Source organism: Argentina silus, assembly GCF_951799395.1.
Source record: "Argentina silus genome assembly, chromosome: 2".
NCBI classification, from domain to species: domain Eukaryota; kingdom Metazoa; phylum Chordata; class Actinopteri; order Argentiniformes; family Argentinidae; genus Argentina; species Argentina silus.
In genome coordinates, this window is record NC_139656.1 from 2426791 (window position 1) to 2445993 (window position 19203).

Consider the following 19203-nt stretch of genomic DNA (forward strand, 5'->3'; position numbering starts at 1 on the left):
TGTGTCTCCGGTGAAGGCATCTTGAGAACGCTCTCTCTGCTGTCTCCGGTTCCTAAGGTCTGAGGTGGGGAGCATTTGGCGGGCGTAACAGTTGGAGGTCGAGGAGTCTGGAGCAGCACAGGGGCCTGAATGTAGCTCATCTTCCCAACGTGGGCCGCCTGGATGGCCTGGTAGCTCAGGGGGTTGGGGCTGTAGAAGAAGGAGGGGAGGAGTGGCTGGGTCTGTTGAGGTCCAGGGGTGTTGAACACACAGGCAGAGGGGGAGGAAGGGCGACTGTGGCTGAGGGTGGCACTCTGGCCCTGGGGTCGGGGTGGAGGTGGAGGTGGATGTGGTTGTGGTTGTGGAGGGCCTTGGCTGGGGATCCTGTCCTTGGCACTGGGACACACTGGCATCGTGGCCTGATATTGCTGCTGTTCCGGCTGGTACAATTGTGTGGGCAGGGGGTGGTACGCTGGAACTGCAGTAAAACTATTTGTAGCCGTTGCTTGTGGTGACTTCTGTTTGTCGTGAGAAGAACTTGTTCTTTCACACTGCTGCTGGCTGGACTCTAAGAGCTCTCCTCTACTGGGGGGCTTACTGGGGGGGTCAACTGTAGACCAGGGCTGTCTAGCCAGCTCTATTCTACCCTGGTATTTAGACGTTGAATTGGCCCCACTGCCTCCCGGCAGAGTATCATTCTGACTGGTAGATTGGCTATTAGGTTGACTGCCTCTCCTCGCAGCAGGCTTAGGGAGGCTTTGGGATGTGATATTTGTAAATCCAGCGTTAGGAATCCTGTCTCGTGATTCGTGGAGAGCGGTGTGGGCTTTGGTTACATATCCTTTGGGGGCAGCGGTGGTGTAAAGTGATGCTGGCTCTCCGATACTCTGAGGTGCTGGGGGGGACACTTTCTTAACCACGAGCTTTACACTATCTGACCTCGGTGCCCTGACCCCCCCTCCCCCTCCTCCTCCTCCTCCTCCTCCTCCTCCTCCTCCTCCGCCCGTCTCTCTGTAGCTGAACTGATCATGTGCGGAGTGTTGATTGAAAGACAGGCTGTTGTTGTTGTTGTTGTCCTCCTGTCCCGTTGCGCTCTCCCCTGCGTTCTTGAAAGACAGGTTGTAGGTGTTTTTCACCAGCCTCCTCATGTCCCTCACCACATGCACAGGGGCCATGGCTTTAAATATCCCCCCATGAGTGCCTGTGTTGCCTGAGAGTCCCAGAAACCTGAGTTCTGCCCTGTCTGTCTCTCCCACCTTCGTTGATACATCTTCACTCATGGCAGTGTGCTCGGTGTCTCTACCTCCCCACAGTGTGTCCGTCCTCGGCGGGGTCGTGGAGGGGGGGTTCTGTTGTATATGAACCCCCCTGACCCCCTGACATTCCTGGGGGGTGTTTTTCTGTGTACCCTCAGGTCTTCCTGAGTTAGCAACAGTAGCAGCACCAGCAGCACATGTACCCCATATTCTGTTCTTAGCTGAGTCACAGGATAGCTTGTCCCCTGGGTTCCAGTTGGCAGAGGCAGGTGGGGGTGGCGGGGGTGCCCCGTTCCTCTGGGAGCTCTTCTGCCTGTGACTATGTATCTCTTCACCTTCCAGCCCTGAGGCTATTTCAGCTCTCTTAGTGCTGCTGGCGCTCAATAACTCAGAGCCTGCCAGGCTGCCCAGAACACAGGCAGAGTTTTGTTTGTAGAGATGTTTCTGGTGTGTTTTATACGCCAGGCCTTGGTGCTGGTGGACAGAGCGGCTCTGTGCATGCTGGTTGTGTTCATAGCTTATGTTATCGGTCGTGTTGATCTCTGTAGTCAGAGGGCTCTTAGCGTTGAGATAGTTCTTCGTGTCGCTATGAACTTCCACAGCTGCAAACGCGCTTTCATATACCTCAGTGTTCTGTAGGTTCTGCTCATCCTGCATCTTCTTCAACAGCACGCTCTTGATGATACAGGACGCCATCTTGGTTTTGCTGGAGGTCTCGTCCAGCGAGAGAGACTTCTGTAATCGCTGTTTCCTGACGGCCTGAGCTGACCTGGCGTTCTCGTGCCCCACCCCGCCATGGCAGCGCTGGTGGAAGGCTGCGGGCGTGCTGTGCTGACGCAGAAACACCTCCCTGCGCTGAGAGGGTGTACAGGGGGCTTCATCTGTCACCTCCGCCTTATCGCTGTCCTCCTGAGATTCCGCCGCGTCACGTCTCTTCAGCTGGATCTGCCTCTTAGGGACGGTTTTAGTCCCCCCGTACACCTTCCCCCTGTGGCTCTCCACGGCCACGTCGATGCACTCGAAGCTGCCCGTCTCTGAGCAGGCTGCGGTCGCGTCCTGGATGTTCGCGGATATGATGGAGGAGAGATGGAGAGAGACGTCGTCGTCCTCTGACCAGTCCTCTAGACTCCCCTCGCTGGAGGGCTGGGTGGAGGACTTACAGCTGGAGTTATAGACGTCCAGGTAGTCAGCCTCGGGGAGGTAGTGTTTGTTGAAGCCCACATCTCTGTCCCCTTCGTACAGCTTGGTCGTCATGCCGGAAGTCACGGTCCCCCCAGGGTAGTGTGGAGCTCTGTGGGGCCGCCGCGTGCCTCTGCAGGCTGGGTGAGGGAACGGTGTGGGTGTGGGGGTCCTTCGCCCGTCGTCTCTCTGGAGGTCTCCCGGCAGGGGCTGGGGTACAGCGGGAGGGCTCTGGGATGGTCGGTGGCGTGGCTGCGAGGCTGCGAGGAAACACTCGGAATAACAACAGTTCTGCTGCGGCGGGATTCCCGAGTGCAGCTCCTGGCCGGCGGAGAGTGTCGCTGAGCTGCAGCCTGCAGGCGCTTTTCTATTCCTGGATGTGACTGACAGCTCAGTCTGCTGCTCTTCTCTGTAGCTGGCCCCCGTGCTGCACAGACCCCTCCCCTCTCCCTCTCCCTCTCCCTCCCCCTGCCCCCCTGCTGCCCAGTCCAAGCCCCTCTCACCCAGCCCCTGCCCCTCCTCCCTCCCCTGCCTTCGCCTCAGCCTCAGCCCCCACCTCTCCTCCACCCGTCCCTGCCCCTCATCCTCAGCCCGCCTGCTCAGGAGTGGGTCAGCACCCCTGACTCGACCGGGACCCTCTCTGTGCTCTCTTTCTCCACTATATGATGTGGAACCCTGATTTGGCCCTCCTCCTCCGTGCTCCAGATCTTTGCCCTGGTTGTCTTGATTTCCTTTGGGTATGATCGGAATACTCTTGGGGGTGAATCTGGGTCTCGTTTGGCAGTTGTGGGGCCTCTCACTGGCGTGGGGGTCACTGAGGGTGGCGGTAACAGTGACAATACCACTGAAGGAAGCATCCAAAATTTGGGGTGCAGAGATTTCATCCATTGCTTTAGCTGCCATGCCTTGCCCCATCTCCTCCTCTGTCTGGTAGGCTACCGTGGGCTCAGGCTGTAGAGTGGCATCGCTAACCTGGGGAGAGGGTGTTGTTGATGGGGTTGAGACTGGAGTCAGGTGGTCTGGAGAGTGGAGTGTATCATTGGGCTCTTCCAAGCCCTCTCCACAGTCACTCAGAGAGCCCAGGGCAGTGTAGTAGGAGCTAGATGAGTCAGTTTGGGTCAAAGGCCCATCGTTCTCTTCCACCTCTTCCTCCACCTCCTCCTCCTCCTCCTCTTCCTCCTCAATGGTGTCACATGGAGATGTCCTCTCAGACATGGCTCTGTGTCTCTCTGTCTCTCTTTCTCTCCGTCAACTCTCTCTCTGTCTCTCTCTCTCCCTCTCTCTCTCTCTCTCTTAGAGCCTGTTAATCTGTAGAGGTTATTATGTGTTGTGTACCTAAATCAGAGCAAGAAAGAAAGATAAAAACACTTGATATTTACAAGAAGATTCCTTTGAATCTAATCACATCCTATCATGTTTCATGGAACTAGTTATTCACCTGTGGCAAGCTAGATAACACTTTTTTATTTAGCCAATTATCTACTCGAATGTAACATTTTCTAATTTCTTTATTCATGTCACCAAAACTTAAAGTGATACATTTAATATAATATGGAATTGAAGTTTCAAACACTAAATGTGTTTAATGTGTGCTCTGAACCCCTTTACCAGTGTTCTAATCAGGGGAGGCTGGTGGAGGTAGGAATCGGAGGACGCGCTCATTGTAATGCATGGAACGGAATGAGGAATGGTATCAAACACACGTGTGTTTGATACCATTCCTCATTCCGTTCCACGCATTACAATGAGCCCGTCGTCAGATTCCTACCTCCACCAGCCTCCCTTTGGTCCTGATGCATTATGAAAGCATGTGTTGAGTGCTATTAGGAAAGTGGTAAGTAAGTGTTACTCAGCAAGCCTGCCTATACACATGATCTGACTTGAATGCATTCTCCAGTGCCCGTGTGTTTAGGTGACAGTGGTTGTGAAAGTGTGTGTGACAGTGAAGCTCTCAGAGACTCCCAGCAACACAGCTACAGTTACCTTCATGTGAGGCAGAAGGACGCCCTCCTCATGTCACTCATGGGCTGTGGAGAACAAGCAACGTTGAAGCCTTCTGACCAGCTCCTGTACGGCTCAGCCTGGTGGAGAGTGAGAAACCTTCAACACATCTAATCGTCAAATCCACATCCATCCAAACCTGAAACCCGAACCGGCATGCATCGCATCTTCAAATGTCTAGGGATCTCAGAAGGGAAAAAAATAGAAAGCAGAGAGAGATTTTTTTTTTTAACAACCTTTCCCTGGAACTTGAAGTCAGCTGACTGACCTTCTTTCTTACCCCCTCCTGGGGCTTGGCCTGGGCCTGGCTGGGGTCTGTCTGGGGTCGGGGCCCAGTGGGAGCTCAAACAACGACGGAGGTGGCAGTTAGCTGTAGCAGCAGGTGCTGGCTGGCTGGTCGATGTGTGCTGTGCTCTGCTGTTACTGTTGGAGCAGACATACCTCTGGAATCCACCTAGCAGGGCCAGTGTAGTCCCAGTCACAGGGCCTGGCTAAATATAGCCCCCCCCCCTCCAACTGCCCCATACACTATCAACAGGACAGGGAGATAGGGCTGGGGACTGGGGGTCTGGAGTGGGCAGGGGGCAGGGGGAGGCAGAGGGTTCAGAAGTGTTGTGCTGCTAAATGGCTTCTGTAAATGGAATGGTTACATTAATATAACCTCAGAGTGGTGGTAGTGGAGGCTACTCTGTCCAGCTGCAGCTGAGAGGCTGTGAGAGTTTGATATGAGTTTATATAATGATTAGTAAGTATACTCCATAGAGTTCAGTGGAGGCTGGTGGAGTTAGAAATCAGGGCTCATTGTAATAGTTTGGTACCATTCCATTCCATTCCATTCCATTCCATGCATTAAAATGAGCCTGTCCTCCGATTTCTGCCTCCACCAGCCTCCCCTGATATGGAAGGAGAGCAAACACATGATAAATGAATTAACCTTCATAGCTAACGTTTATGTTACACAGGGGAGTGCCTCTGCTTGTGCATGTGGGGTTGGGTTTGCCTGGGTCACTGTTAAGCACTTTGTAACAAAAGCACTCTGCAAATAGAATTTGATTGATTGAGATACAATTTCCAATCATGCCATGACAGTTTTGACAGATAGTGTTTTATTAGCTGTTATGGTAACACTGCAGCAATGGGACCCTGACTCAGCACTAGAGAAATCCCCCCAGTTAAATATGCCATGGGTGCTGTGCCAATCATTTCCTGGGCCTTGAGCCGAACGGACCCCCGCTCCCCCAACCTCCAACCCCCCACCGCCAATCCCTCATCCCCCTATCCAACGCCAAACAGGACGCCACCATACCGACCATGCCAACCATGCCAAGAGGACTGCCAATGGGCATTGGATCCAATTCACCACGGCAGTGCGGTAATAATTAATACACATAGTTTGGCTGCATTTTATAAACAAATCAAAACAGGCAGGCTATCTTCTTTTTAAGATCTTTTTCATGTTCTATTTTCAAGTATCAGGAAGAATAAAGTTCAAAGTTTATAAGCAACACTGATACTAGCCAACTGGTGCTGCTGTGTGTGCTACTAGGGAGACTGGTGGAGGTAGAAATCGGAGGACAGGCTCATTGTAATGCATGGAAAAGAATGCGGAACGGTGTCAAACATGTGTGTTTAGATACCATTCCTTATTCCATTCCCTGCATTACAATGAGCCCATCCTCCGATTTCTACCTCCACCAGCCTCTCCTGGTGTGCTACTAGGCCCAACCCAATCTGCTACAACAGCTGCTATAATCCTCCAACCTTTTCCCCGAAATATGCAATTGTCCTCTCCCCCACATGGATTTAATAGCATAGGATTGGTGTAAGAATTCACACTTACACCAATCCTATGCTTTTAAATCCATGCAGGGGAGTGAACAAGTGTAGGAAAAGGGTATAGAATTGGCCCGTACTGCTTTCTGTCTGTCTGGTGTGCTGCCTGCCACATGGTCCTCGTCCTCGCAGATCAGCGGGATCAGGCGTAACACTCAGGTGTTAACTTGTGTGTTTGTACAAGGCTGGGCCCTGTCTGGCTGGTGGGGGAGGACGGCACTGGTACTAAAGAAGGCCTTTAAGGGAATGGCAAACATGCAAGGACTGGGCAGGGTATGCAACGGTTGCATCCTTCACTCTTAACTAGGGTTTTATATTTCAACCAATATAATTATCAAACAAATTGCATCTCTATAACGGCTGCATTCTTCACTGTTAACTATGGGTTTATATTTCAACCGATACAATTATCAAATCAAAAGGACAGCAAAACACATTACATTAGGCTGATTAAAATCATGTGGAATATTGGGCAAGCACATAAGCTCACACATATAATGATTAAAGGCCTTTGTTGATGGCACTAGACCCTAATGCACCGTGAATGTGCAATGGAAACTATGCTGTTGCCGTGGGTATCAAAGCAAACACATGCATACACACAACCACTCACTCAGCAATAGCATGAAAACGTCCCTCTGAAATGCATGACCAGGCTAAGGGGAGATAGCCTACATACACCAATACACTGAGTCTTGCTAAGTTCATGTGCCACCTGTTGGTCAAATAGAGAGGTGGCACACAGTCAAACTTGTCATTTTCCCATTGTTCTATAGGGCCTGGTCTCATGCCAGACTCATGGGGGCTCCACTCTGCTCCACCATTGAGGGTATCAGATACATTCAGAACCATCTGTGGGTAAGAGACTATGGCCTATACATTGAAGTAGTGGTGTAAAGTTTTGGTGTAATTCCTCTCGTTTGTCCTCAGAGAGTAGCTGAATACTTCTTATTCCACTTCTTAGACACACATTCCCCCACTGGATCACCAAGTGGGGAAAAATATGAACTATTTAACTATTGAAGTACTACTACTGAACTACTGAACAAAGTACTGGTTAGGCCTCATCAACACCAGGAGTGTGAGGAGGTTTTACATTTGCTTAGGGTTGGAATGGAAATGCCATATTCAACACATGTTAGACCTGCGTTTATTTATTTTTAAATATTTATTTTAGCCTTATTTTTACCAGGTAAGATGACTGAGAAAAAGTTCTCATTTGCAGCAACGACGTAGGGAAGAGTTGCAAGGGAGAAGAGAGTCCTATAATGTATAATATAGTTTTGAGACTTATTTCTCAGATTAGGTGTATGATTGAAATGTATTTAGCTGTGATTATATTTTTTATCATTCAGGTTTATCATATTTCATTGTTGGCATAAAGCACAGTTTGAGTATTCAAACTCAATAAAGCAAGGACATCTGTTAGAGTTTTGTATGTGATCTGAATACAAGGCTACTTTACTTTTAATAGTATAAAAATCGTATCTGAATGTTAGACTACGTGGTAGATTAGATTATCAGACGTTCAATGATCAGATGATGTATGAATGAGTGAAAGCTGGCTGGGGGCGCTTTCTTCAGTCAGAGTCCCTATTCCATTCATCCTTTATCCCACGCTGTCCACCACAGCCAGAGAGCAGTGTGTCCGTCCATCCGTGCCCATTCAAAGAACCCTACACAGGGGATAGTTGACGAGGAACGAGGGGAGAAATCAAAGGACCAGCCTGTCAAACATTGTCGTTTACTTTCAGGTTAGAGTTTGTGGGTTTGTGAAGTGTAGCTGCGTCTACTGCAGTGATTTTGTTCGTGTTTGGTAAACTGTCGCCGAAGGATTTGAGATCAGAATGCGGCTGGCGTGAGACAAAGGGGTCGGGTCTCCGGAGTGTTGCTGAGCTCAGTGGTAACGCAGGGGGTTTAAAGGTAACGTTGAGTAGCCTAGATACAAGTCCAACATATTACTATGTTTGCTCGTTGTCTCTATTGTAACCTAGTCGATACAAGTAGCATATTGCTGTGGGGTCTTGTTGTGTAGGAAGAAAAAAAGAAAACTCGCATTTTGCTTACATTCTCAACTTTCCACTGCGCTGCTACACGCGTGGCACAGCGGCTAGTGACAATTTTGAGATATGCAGACAATGTATCATGACCAACGCATTGCCCTGTGCATTGCCCACAGCTGTTAATTATTAGATGCCATCTTTGTTCGGTAGCCTTGCTGTATTTGTGTGTTTAATTCATTTATGAGAGCTTGTATTGAAAAGTGTTACAAACTCTATGGATGCCACCAGGTCTGATACATTCATACCTTCTATCTCATACAACAAGCCAGCCTCCGTGACCTACTTATTAACGTAGGCCCTAGTTGAAACACACCCATTGTAATTTCTTACTTTGTTATTTGAAAGGCAATGTTTTGCTAAATCATGTGATTTTGAACTGGGTAGCCCATAACATATTGATACAATTGATTTAGAAAACTTTAAACATTAACAGACTTGTGAGTCTCACAAAGTTTGCCTTAATGAATGAGATGAGTGTACTAGTTGACAATGTTATACGCCTAATCCAATCCAGGGATTTGACCACTGACAACCACAATGAATCAAAATCATGGACTTTGTGTGACGTCATTGAAGATTTTGTTCATGTACATGTATAATAGTTTGTGTGAAATGTGTGCTTTGTTTTAAATAATCCAATAAACTAAACACTACCTGGTGTTTGTCCCCAGGGTCGGCAGCAGCTCTGACCACAGTGGAGAGATGGAGGCAGAGGCCCACTGGTGGAAGAGCCAGTTAGCAGCAGACATCCACCAAGCTCTACGCATCAAGGTGGGAGTCTCAGTTTGACATTTAGATTTGACATTTAGTTGACTTTTATTGAATCTCCCTTGGGAGGAATTGGTCTTGCTTCACTCCCATCGAACAAGCAAATGCTTTAAATCCATTACAATTGACAAATCGCACAGTTACATACATATGACGACATGGTTGGCATGGTTTCTGTATCTCATTCAGTTTCTCTGGCAATCTGACGTTCACAGTAATCATGGTGAATGCTTCATGAATTAATTTGACATGTTCCAGTCACTGAAAACCACTGTATTTAGTTTTATGCTGCAGGAGTGAACTCATATAGTCCTGCTCTGTCTTTGATGGTGACGTGTGAAATGTCACATGTGGCTGGAGGCTGTGACTCCGCCTGTAACACCTGAGGTGGCACTCACTGGCTAGCCCTGTCTGGTTAGCAGTAGCACTGGCTAGCCCTGTCTGGTTAGCAGTAGCACTGGCTAGCCCTGTCTGGTTAGCAGTAGCACTGGCTAGCCCTGTCTGGTTAGCAGTAGCACTGGCTAGCCCTGTCTGGTTAGCAGTAGCACTGGCTAGCCCTGTTTGGTTAGCAGTAGCACTGGCTAGCCCTGTCTGGTTAGCAGTAGCACTTAACATCATAGGTGCATTTATTTAACCCGTGTTGCAAATTCATTTTCTAGATCAGTAATTTGACCATCAAGTATTACTGACACCCTAACAGATGTGCACAACAATAGTGAATCCAGAGAAGCATTAGAACAGAGACATATTGATCTGTTTTCCGGAGTGGTAATTGGTTCAAATTGGCCGTGCTATTGTGTGTAAATACTGGGCGAGTGACCTGATGCCTCCAGCTGTGAGGAGAGAAGGGCTGTTGGGGAGTAGAGTTTTGAGGAGAGCTGTGGTAGTGTTGTATTAGAGTGTTGAGGAGAGCTGTGGTAGTGTTGTATTAGAGTTTTGAGGAGAGCTGTGGTAGTGTTGTATTAGAGTGTTGAGGAGAGCTGTGGTAGTGTTGTATTAGAGTTTTGAGGAGAGCTGTGGTAGTGTTGTATTAGAGTTTTGAGGAGAGCTGTGGTAGTGTTGTATTAGTGTTGAGGAGAGCTGTGGTAGTGTTGTATTAGAGTGTTGAGGAGAGCTGTGGTAGTGTTGTATTAGTGTTGAGGAGAGCTGTGGTAGTGTTGTATTAGAGTTTTGAGGAGAGCTGTGGTAGTGTTGTATTAGTGTTGAGGAGAGCTGTGGTAGTGTTGTATTAGAGTTTTGAGGAGAGCTGTGGTAGTGTTGTATTAGTGTTGAGGAGAGCTGTGGTAGTGTTGTATTAGTGTTGAGGAGAGCTGTGGTAGTGTTGTATTAGAGTGTTGAGGAGAGGAGGGCTGTAAGTAGAGCTGTTGTAAAAATGTAGTGGAGCTGTGAGGAGAGCTGGGACTAGGGGTGGATTTGTGATTCAGTGCAGACAGACAATGATAGGTTGTTTGTGCTGAGTGGATTAGAGAGCCCTGAGGAGTGAGGACCTGACTACTCTGACTCAGCCCTGCCTGCCTGATGGCTCTGACTGGGTGTTGGTGTTTGTCTCCTGTGTTTATGGCTGGGCTGTATGTCATGCCCACTTCCTGTAGGAGCTAAGTGGTGTGTGTGTGTGTGTGTGTGTGTGTGTGTGTGTGTGTGTGTGTGTGTGTGTGTGTGTGTGTGTGTGTGTGTGTGTGTGTGTGTGTGTGTGTGTGTGTGTGTGTGTGTGTGTGTGTGTGTGTGTGTGTGTGTGCTGATTTAGGATCTCACTCAACATTGCCTAAAGCCTAGCCTAAAACACAGAACGGCCATAGAACAGACTGGACAGTGATGTATAGTATTACTCACTCATCTTGAAGGAATGTTCTCTCTACAGGCTTTGATGTTCTCAATTTAAGAACATTCAAACATGTTTACAAGCCAGGAACTAGTTCCGAGATTTAACTTTATCTGCAGCTTTTCTGAATTGAATCTGGGCAGGTTAAAACATTTTCTTTGTAACCTAAGCACAGCGGCCACATGAAGCATTGTGGCTCAGCTAGCTATGTGCTGTTGAGGTCATGATGTTTCACGAGGCCTTGGTGCATCTCCAGGGATACTGTGTGAACGAGGGCGCGAGTCATTCTTCCTCGGGAACTGTTGCTATGGCGTTTCACATGCCTACATCCGAGAGGATGTCAAGACATCTGCGGTAGTGTATTAATAGCAGCGCTTCAAAGATGCTTCAGTCCCCCTTATGTGGGAGAAGAAGAATAGCAGTTTTTCAGTTTTTATAAGTTTGAAATTGCCACCTGTTTTTAGTTTTTTTTTTAATGTATTTTAATTTGACCACAAGTGATTCTAGTCAGAGAAAGTGGAGAAATGTTAGTGATTTTGAATGTCCTATTTGTTCATAATATCCACATTGTAGACAAGCGTTTCCTCAAAGTTGAATGTTTTAAACAAACGAACATGGCTAATACAAATATTTCAGAATCATAATTACCTACTACCTTGGGAAGATTTCCTCCAGAAAAGGGATGTGATAAGACTGATCGTAACACACAGCCCACCATACTCCAAAATGTCCCAACTGGAAGACTGTTGTAAAGGCCCATGCCTTCAGAAAGCAGTCTGATTAATAAGCAGCTGGAGAGTTCCTTCAATGACAACCAAGTTCTACAATGGGCCCTGTTCAGAGGGTCAGGCCCCAGATAGTCCCCCAGCTCCCCAGCCCCCAACGTTAGCCTCTCACCCCCAAACTAAGCCCCTCACCCACAGCCCTTAGCCCCTGTTCCCCTAGCCCCTCACACCCCCAACCCCAGCTTCTTTCCCCCAACCCTAGCCCCTCACCCCGAGGTAGACAGACAGCCCCCCCCCACAGCCCCTCACCCCCCAGGGGACAGATGGCCCTGAGACATACTTGCTGGGTCTTCAGAGGGATAAGAGACTACTCTCTCCACTGGGTCCATCACTACAGGAATGCACGTACACTTCCTGAGTATGAGCCTCCTGTATCTGGGTGACTCTAGGATCTAGGGTTAGGGTTAGAGAGGGTTGCTGTGGCTCCTTCTGCCTAGCAACAGAGAGAGCCTGCCAGCTGTGAAAGCAGATATGTAACCTGTTCACTTCCAGGGAGAGGTATATTAATATACCTCCATAAAAAATAAAAGGAAGTGGAGTTATCTCTTTCTTAGTTTCTCTCTTCTCCTGAAGGGGTGATTTTAACAGGAAAACTAAGAAAGACTCAGTGTCTTCCAGCAAGGCACTGTAGGGCAAGGGTGAGACATCACAAGTTGCATATTTTGAAAGAGTTTATTCAGAAATATGTTAGGCCCACATTGAGAAGTAATGGGCTGCAGCGTTTTGGCTGCGCCTTGACATCTGACTAAAGAGCCCTCTGAGTTTGCACATGCTCCCACATGCCTCCTTGATACAGCGCTGTTTGTTTTCCCAACCCTCACTCCCTCTTGTGTCCTTTCCCCCCCTTATCTGCTTTCCTCAGGAGCTAAAATGGCATTCCAACTCTCACTCTCACTCCTTCTCATGTCTCCTCCTTTCCTCAGGAGCTTAAATGGCATTCCAACTCTCACTCTCACTCCTTCTCATGCCTCCTCTCCTCAGGAGCTGAAGCTGCCTGCCTACAAGGCCCGCTCCCCTCAGATTGGGATGCGGCGCTACTTTGCCGACCTGCTAGCAGTCCTTAGCAACCGTTACCAGCTGTGCCCGTCGGCGCGCCACCTAGCCGTCTACCTCCTGGACCTGTTCATGGATCACTACGATGTGGCGGTGCGCCAGTTCTACGTCATCGCCCTCTCCTGCCTCCTCCTTGCCAGTAAGTCACCTCTATGTCACCTGTCACCCATGTCACTCTCCTGCATTCCTCTAACCAGTAAGTCACCTTCCCTGCCTGCCTCCTGGATCTAGATTAACATTTTACAGAGAAGTGAATTGAAAGGCTAACATTCTACAGCAAAGTGCATTGAAAGGCTAACATTTTACAGAGAAGTGAATTGAAAGGCTAACATTCTACAGCAAATTGCATTGAAAGGCTAACATTTTACAGAGAGGTGCACTGAAATGCTTCCCAAAGCGTTTCTACTAGTCACAGATGAGAGAGTTTGATGAAGAATTGACGTGAAAGAGAAAGCTGTGATACTGAGAGCAGTGTTCTCTTCTCTGGCTGCGTGCTCTAAGTAGCTGTGTCAGTCTGTGTGGCTGGCGAATGTATTGTACTCTGTGACAGCTGTGTCACAGAGCTCTCCTCCCCCTCCTCTTCCAGGCCCTTCAGCCAGACACCAATGGAAACCTATCACATGTATGAGCCCTCGGGGCTGTGCTCCAGCACATATACAAATAGATACACAGATGATACTCACTTCAACCCTCTCAGATGTCGTCAGCAACTGTCGAATCTGCATACCGGGCTTTCCCTGGATCGGGAGATTGTTATGCTAACTAACTAGCTGTGTGTTTGTGTTCTCCAAAACAAAGCACGTGTGAAGAGGACGGTGATAGCTTTAGCATGTAGATGCATCCTCTGAGCAAGACTAATTTAGCTTTTCTAAATAAAGGCGGCGTTACTGAAGCGTAACCATCAACCTATAGACTCGACTATATGTTATGCAACAGTATTGCTTAGGTTTTTGTAAATGTTTTTATTTGGCAAGTAGATATGTTGTGAAATGGGTAGGTGGAGGTTAGGGGATATTGGGTACATACATGTTAGAAGAACTGAGACGTTCAGCAGGGGTCCTGGTATTTAGATTAGTTCACTTGGCAGAAATCCCCCTCCAGGCTTGATGGTAATCCAACAGAACTAATACGCCCCAGATAATTATGGAAATGATGAGCTCATCATGGATCCCGTTGACAACTGTGCACTTCAGCATTTTATTGAAGACAACAGTTGAATGCTGAGTATATTTGTGCCAGGTTAGCCTCCTCTTCTTCTCCGCAGCTGATGCCTCTGGATTTGTGTTTATTCTATTGTCTCTCTCTCTCTCTCTGTTATATGACCTCTTTATGTCTGGTAGAATAAACATTTATTTGTATTTATCGTTTATTTAAGTATTGTTCTTGTTGTAAAGCACTTTGAGAAAATTGTCTTTGTAAAAAGCACTATAAAAATACATTTGATTCGATTAAGATGTGTTAATCTGATTCCATGTATCCCTATCTCTCCCTCCCTCCCTCTCTCCCTCCCTCCCTCCCAGGTAAGTTTGAGGAGAAGGAGGACCGTGTCCCTAAACTGGAGCAGCTCAACGCCCTGGGCTTCATGCGTAGTCTGAACCTGTCCCTCAGTAAGAAGGACCTGGTGAAGACAGAGCTGCTGCTGCTGGAGACATTTGGCTGGAACCTGTGTCTGCCCACGCCGGCCCACTTCATAGACTACTACCTCCACGTGGCTGTCCAAGAGGGAGACCTGCACAATGGCTGGCCCCTCTCCTCCCTCTCCAAGACCAAGGCCTTCATGGACAAGTACACGCACTACTTCCTGGAGGTGTCTCTGCAAGGTGAGGGTTTGAGAGTGGGAGGGATGACGTAATGGCCTGCGTGGAATAAGGCCTAGTTAGTGCTTTTTTTGGAATGTTGGATTAAGTTGGTTTGAAAACTAAGGAGGTACAAATTAAGCAAGATTATGTGATTACGGATGGTTCAATAAATCCTTTATTCTGTGGATGTTTTACTAGGTAGTTCCTTTAGTTCCGGAGAAGATCTGTAATGCGTGTGTCTCTCTCTCTCTCTCTCTCTCTCTCCCTCTCCCTCTCCTTCTCCCTCTCCCTCTCCCCCCCCAGACCATGCGTTCCTGAGCTTCAGGCCCTCCCAGGTAGCAGCAGCCTGCATCGCGGCGTCTCGTATCTGCCTCCAGATCACCCCCAGCTGGACCACGGTCCTCCACCTGCTCACTGGATACTCCTGGGACCACCTCACACAGTGCATTGAACTCATGCTGCTGTAAGAGAGACACACACACACACACACACCTGAAACCACCTCACACAGTGCATATAACTCATGCTACTTTAAGAAACACACACACACACATGCCTGAAACCACCTCACACAGTGCATCAAACTCATGCTGCTGTAAGAGATGCGCGCGTGCGCACACACACACAGACACACACACACACACGCCTGAAACCACCTCACACAGTGCATATAACTCATGCTGCTGTAAGAGACACACACATTCTATAAGTCAATACCATTGACTTTCATTTGTGTATGTTCCTTTCTCTGCAAGTCCTCATTTGGAGACCAGTACAGTAATGACCTTCCCTGTTGTTTCTCCCACAGTGCCCATGACAGCGATGTAAAACAGGCCAACAAGTCCAAGTCCAGCTCTCTGTCAGGATCTCCCATCCAGCCTTCAGCTCTCTCCTCCCCCTCCCCGATCTCCTCTTCCACCCTGAAACATGAACATCCCTCCCCAGCCTCCCAGCCACTGCTCCTCCACACACCCAGCTACCAGCACCACCTCTCCCAGCACTCGGCCCCCCTCTCCCAGCTGCATGTGCTAGGCGAGTCCCAGGCTTTGGGGCCTGTTGGGTCTCGGGACTACCTCCTCCAGCCCCAGCACCAGGCCGGGCTCCTCTCAGGCTCTGTACCGCAGGGAACCCTCTCCTTCACCAGCCTGGGGTCGGGACTGCGCTCCCTGCCCCTCCAAGGACCCATCTCCCTGCAGATGGCCATGGCTTCAGAGCCACACCCGGTGTCCCACCCTCGCCACTGCCTCAACCTGGCTTACGGAGGGGGGGGTGGAGGGGGGTACCTAGGGGCCCAACACTCTTTCACGGCAGGCTGCTTCGACAGGTGACGCCAGGACGCAGAAGATGAACTGAGCATGAGCCAATCGTTGTCCTCTGTACACCTCACCCCCCAATCCTCCTCCTCCTCCTCTTCCTCCTCCCCCTTTTCCTCTGGCCCTGCAATGCACCACACCATCCGTGGACGAAGGAGGTCGAAACAAAGAGCCATCGTCAGCGCAGATCCTGCTGAGGTCATAGTGTTGACCTAACTAACGAGGGAGGGAGGGAGGGAGGGAGGGAGGGAGGGAGGGTTGTCCTTCTGCCTTTGGCCTTATCTGAAACACTGAGACACTGTTTGTGGTGTTTACATACCCCTGTGTATTACTGCTTACACGTGACCAAGCACATTCTATGTATATAAATCTCTATTCAAACCAAGAAACTACGAACATTCTAGAATCCTCTCACCGTTCCTTGGACACGAATGCCTACTCTGTGCTGAGACAATGGGAGGCTGATGTTGCCATGGTGATTCTGCCGTGCCAACGATGGTCGACCTCTCGTGTCTCTCCGTGCTTCACAGGCACGGCTGTATTTTTACACTGTTGTCTTGTACCTCCAATGCTGCTGCCGCCTTATGTGAAATTATGGCTTTACGAACTTGTCCGTACCTCCTCGGTATTGTTTACAAGAACTATGGCATGTCAGGGTTTAAAGGATTACTTGAAAAAAAACACTGCTGTTATTTAAACAGCTGATAAGTGTAAACAAAGTCCTCTTGTTCGTGTTGAATTTTTTTTAACCTCTGCTGGTAAGACTGTGTTTAACGGAGGGTGTGTCCTCATGGAGATCTCCGGATCCGTATTTACAAATTGTCTCAGAGTAGGAGTGCCGACCTCGGTTCAGTTTGGCCTTTTAGATCATAATGAATACGATTCTATGGACGGGTGGGGACCTGATCCGAGATCAGCCCTCCTTCCCTGAGACCCTGTATGAATACACACCATGATTAATTGTTTGGCCTCGGCCGGTACTGTCCTCTAGTTTGGAACCAGACTGAATGTTTCTGTATTTCACTGCTTTTGGCTCCTGGAACGTCAAGACAACCACTAGGCGAGTCCTTTTAGACACTACTGACGGGTTAAGCCACACTCGTAGATGATCCAGTCACTGACACGCTTCTTGTGCACAAAGACCCTCGTCAATGACGTCATTGGCAAAAAAAACAGTGTCAGTGACCGCGGGTCCAGACCGACGGTCCAGGGAAGAGAAACGGAAGCGTGTTTGGGTCTGGTTCCCGGCTAGCACTGGCAGCCCCCACCATCTTGTCCTGCTTCTGGCGCTGCCTCTGTAGCCAGATGGTGCTGTGACGCCCAGGGGAGGGAGGAACGGAGGGAAGAGCGGAGGCCGCGGCATGGCACATCTGTCCTCCCATCTCTGGTAACCACAGGGGAGAGGCCGAGATGCTGCACCAGCTCTGGTCTCCTGGTAGGGAGGGAGGGAGGGAGGGAGGGAGGGAGGGAGAGATGCAAGCAGGCAGCCAGAGATGCTGCACCAGCTCTGGTCTCCAGGGGGGTACTGGGGGAGAGTGGGAGGTACAGGCGGGGGAGTGAAGCCATGCTCTCCCTGTAGCTCATGAATATTCTCCTGACTGATGCTAGTTTACCCCATGTGCCTTTGCCTTCAACCCCTGACTGAAAGTCACACACACACACACACACACACACAGCCAGACCTCAGCGGAACACATCCTGCTGCTTTCATTGTCGACAAGACCTTGAGTGTGTAATGACAGCATTGTGAAATCACTCGTGGGATAGCTGGCGGGAAGGGGTGTGAGTGTGTGTGTGTGTGTGTGTTTGTGGGGAAGGGTATAGTGTGTAGCTCAATAACTAGGTGACATTATCTGCCTGTTCAACTACCGATGGCTATATTAGTAGATGCTATATTAGTAGATGCACTGTGCTGAGTTGCAGACACTAGACGGAGGTTACTACTAAACAGGCGGCAGGACCTCTGAAGCTACATTACAGTTGAGGGTTAGGGGCTTGTGCTGGCTTGCGGTCATTGGTTATCCTACACAGCTAACCTACTTGAATGTCAGCGCAAGGGAGAAAAGTGAGCGCTTGCTTTAGACGGAACATGAGCTTGATGTCTCTGTTGAGAGTCGTGATGCTGTCATTGTAGAATCTAAATCATGGCAAGCCAGGTGTGTGTGTGTGTGTGTGTGTGTGTGTTCAAGATTCTGTGCAGGTCTTTAGAAAGGCTTCTCCAGGCGTTCCATCCATTTGCTTTAATGATTGTATAACCCGGGCAGATTTGAGCAGAGTCTTCGTATATGTATATAGAAAGGTTCTGGACGGCAAATTTGGTCTATTTTTATTGCTGACGCGGAAGGAGCTTTGCTCTGAGAAGTGTCAGCAATAAAAGATTTAAGGCACCAAGTTGCTGTCCTCTTTTCTAGGTTCTCGACAGCAGTTTTTCCTCTCTCTCTCTCTCCGTTTTAACGGTCACATCCTGAACACAAATCTTCCTTCAGTCAACCACTTTGATCTACCTCAACTTATATGTTTTCAAGAACCGCTTTTTTTCATGAACGGCCACTCAGACCAAATGTTTATAATTTGACTTTATTTTTGGATGTACAGTGTTTATTTTAATCGCATGTTTTTGTGTGTATTTTATGTTGCAATAGATGAAGAATTTCAGCGCACCAGTGGTATTTCACAGCAATTACACTTAATTGATCTTATCATTCGACACACACGCGTGAAGTACTCTAGGCTGTGTGTAACACTGGAGGTAGAAATCAGAGGACGGGCTCATTGTAATCCATGGAATGAGGAAATGGTATCAAGCACGTGGGTTTGATTCCATTCCATGAATTACAATGAGCCTGTCCTCCAATTTCTACCTCCCCTGCTGTGTAATAACTGGTGAAATGCTAGTTGCTTTAATACTACTTCCTCATATACTGTCACCTTCTTTGGGTAACTTACTGTGTATTAATGCTCACTTTATTGTCGTTCATTTGATTTGCTTATGTTTGTAGTACTTGTGTTTGCAACTGCTTGAGGGCAGTGGATTTCTTATCCAAATGAAAATGTTGCACATTGCAACTACATAGAAAGCCTCCATTCTTGGGATCCCCTTTATTGGTCAAATGCAAGTGGACCAGAGACATTGAGCCACCAACAGAGTCGATAATGATTCTAATGTTGCTGTCTGTGTTTGTGCAGGACAGGCAAGGCACATCTCAGGGAGAGGGAACCAACAACAATGTTTCCTCTGTAGGATGAGGTCCAAATAAAGACAAACAAAAACAACCACAAGAATGTCTCTCTTTCTTTCTTTCCTTCCTGCCTCTACCCTTTGCTTCTGTTTCCCTGTAGTAAATATAGATGTGTG

The 19203-nt window shown here is 48.5% G+C and overlaps 1 protein-coding gene across 1 annotated transcript; it reads left to right on the plus strand.

Moving 5' to 3' along the window:
• Nucleotides 1-9013: 9013 nt before the first annotated feature.
• Nucleotides 9014-15863, plus strand: ccnjl (cyclin J-like; the record flags this gene model as incomplete). Its single annotated transcript, XM_083690405.1, has 5 exons — nucleotides 9014-9082; nucleotides 12665-12875; nucleotides 14257-14556; nucleotides 14839-14998; nucleotides 15344-15863. The coding sequence occupies 5 exons, from the start codon at nucleotides 9014-9016 to the stop codon at nucleotides 15861-15863; spliced, it is 1260 nt and encodes a 419-aa protein (XP_083546531.1).
• Nucleotides 15864-19203: the final 3340 nt, after the last annotated feature.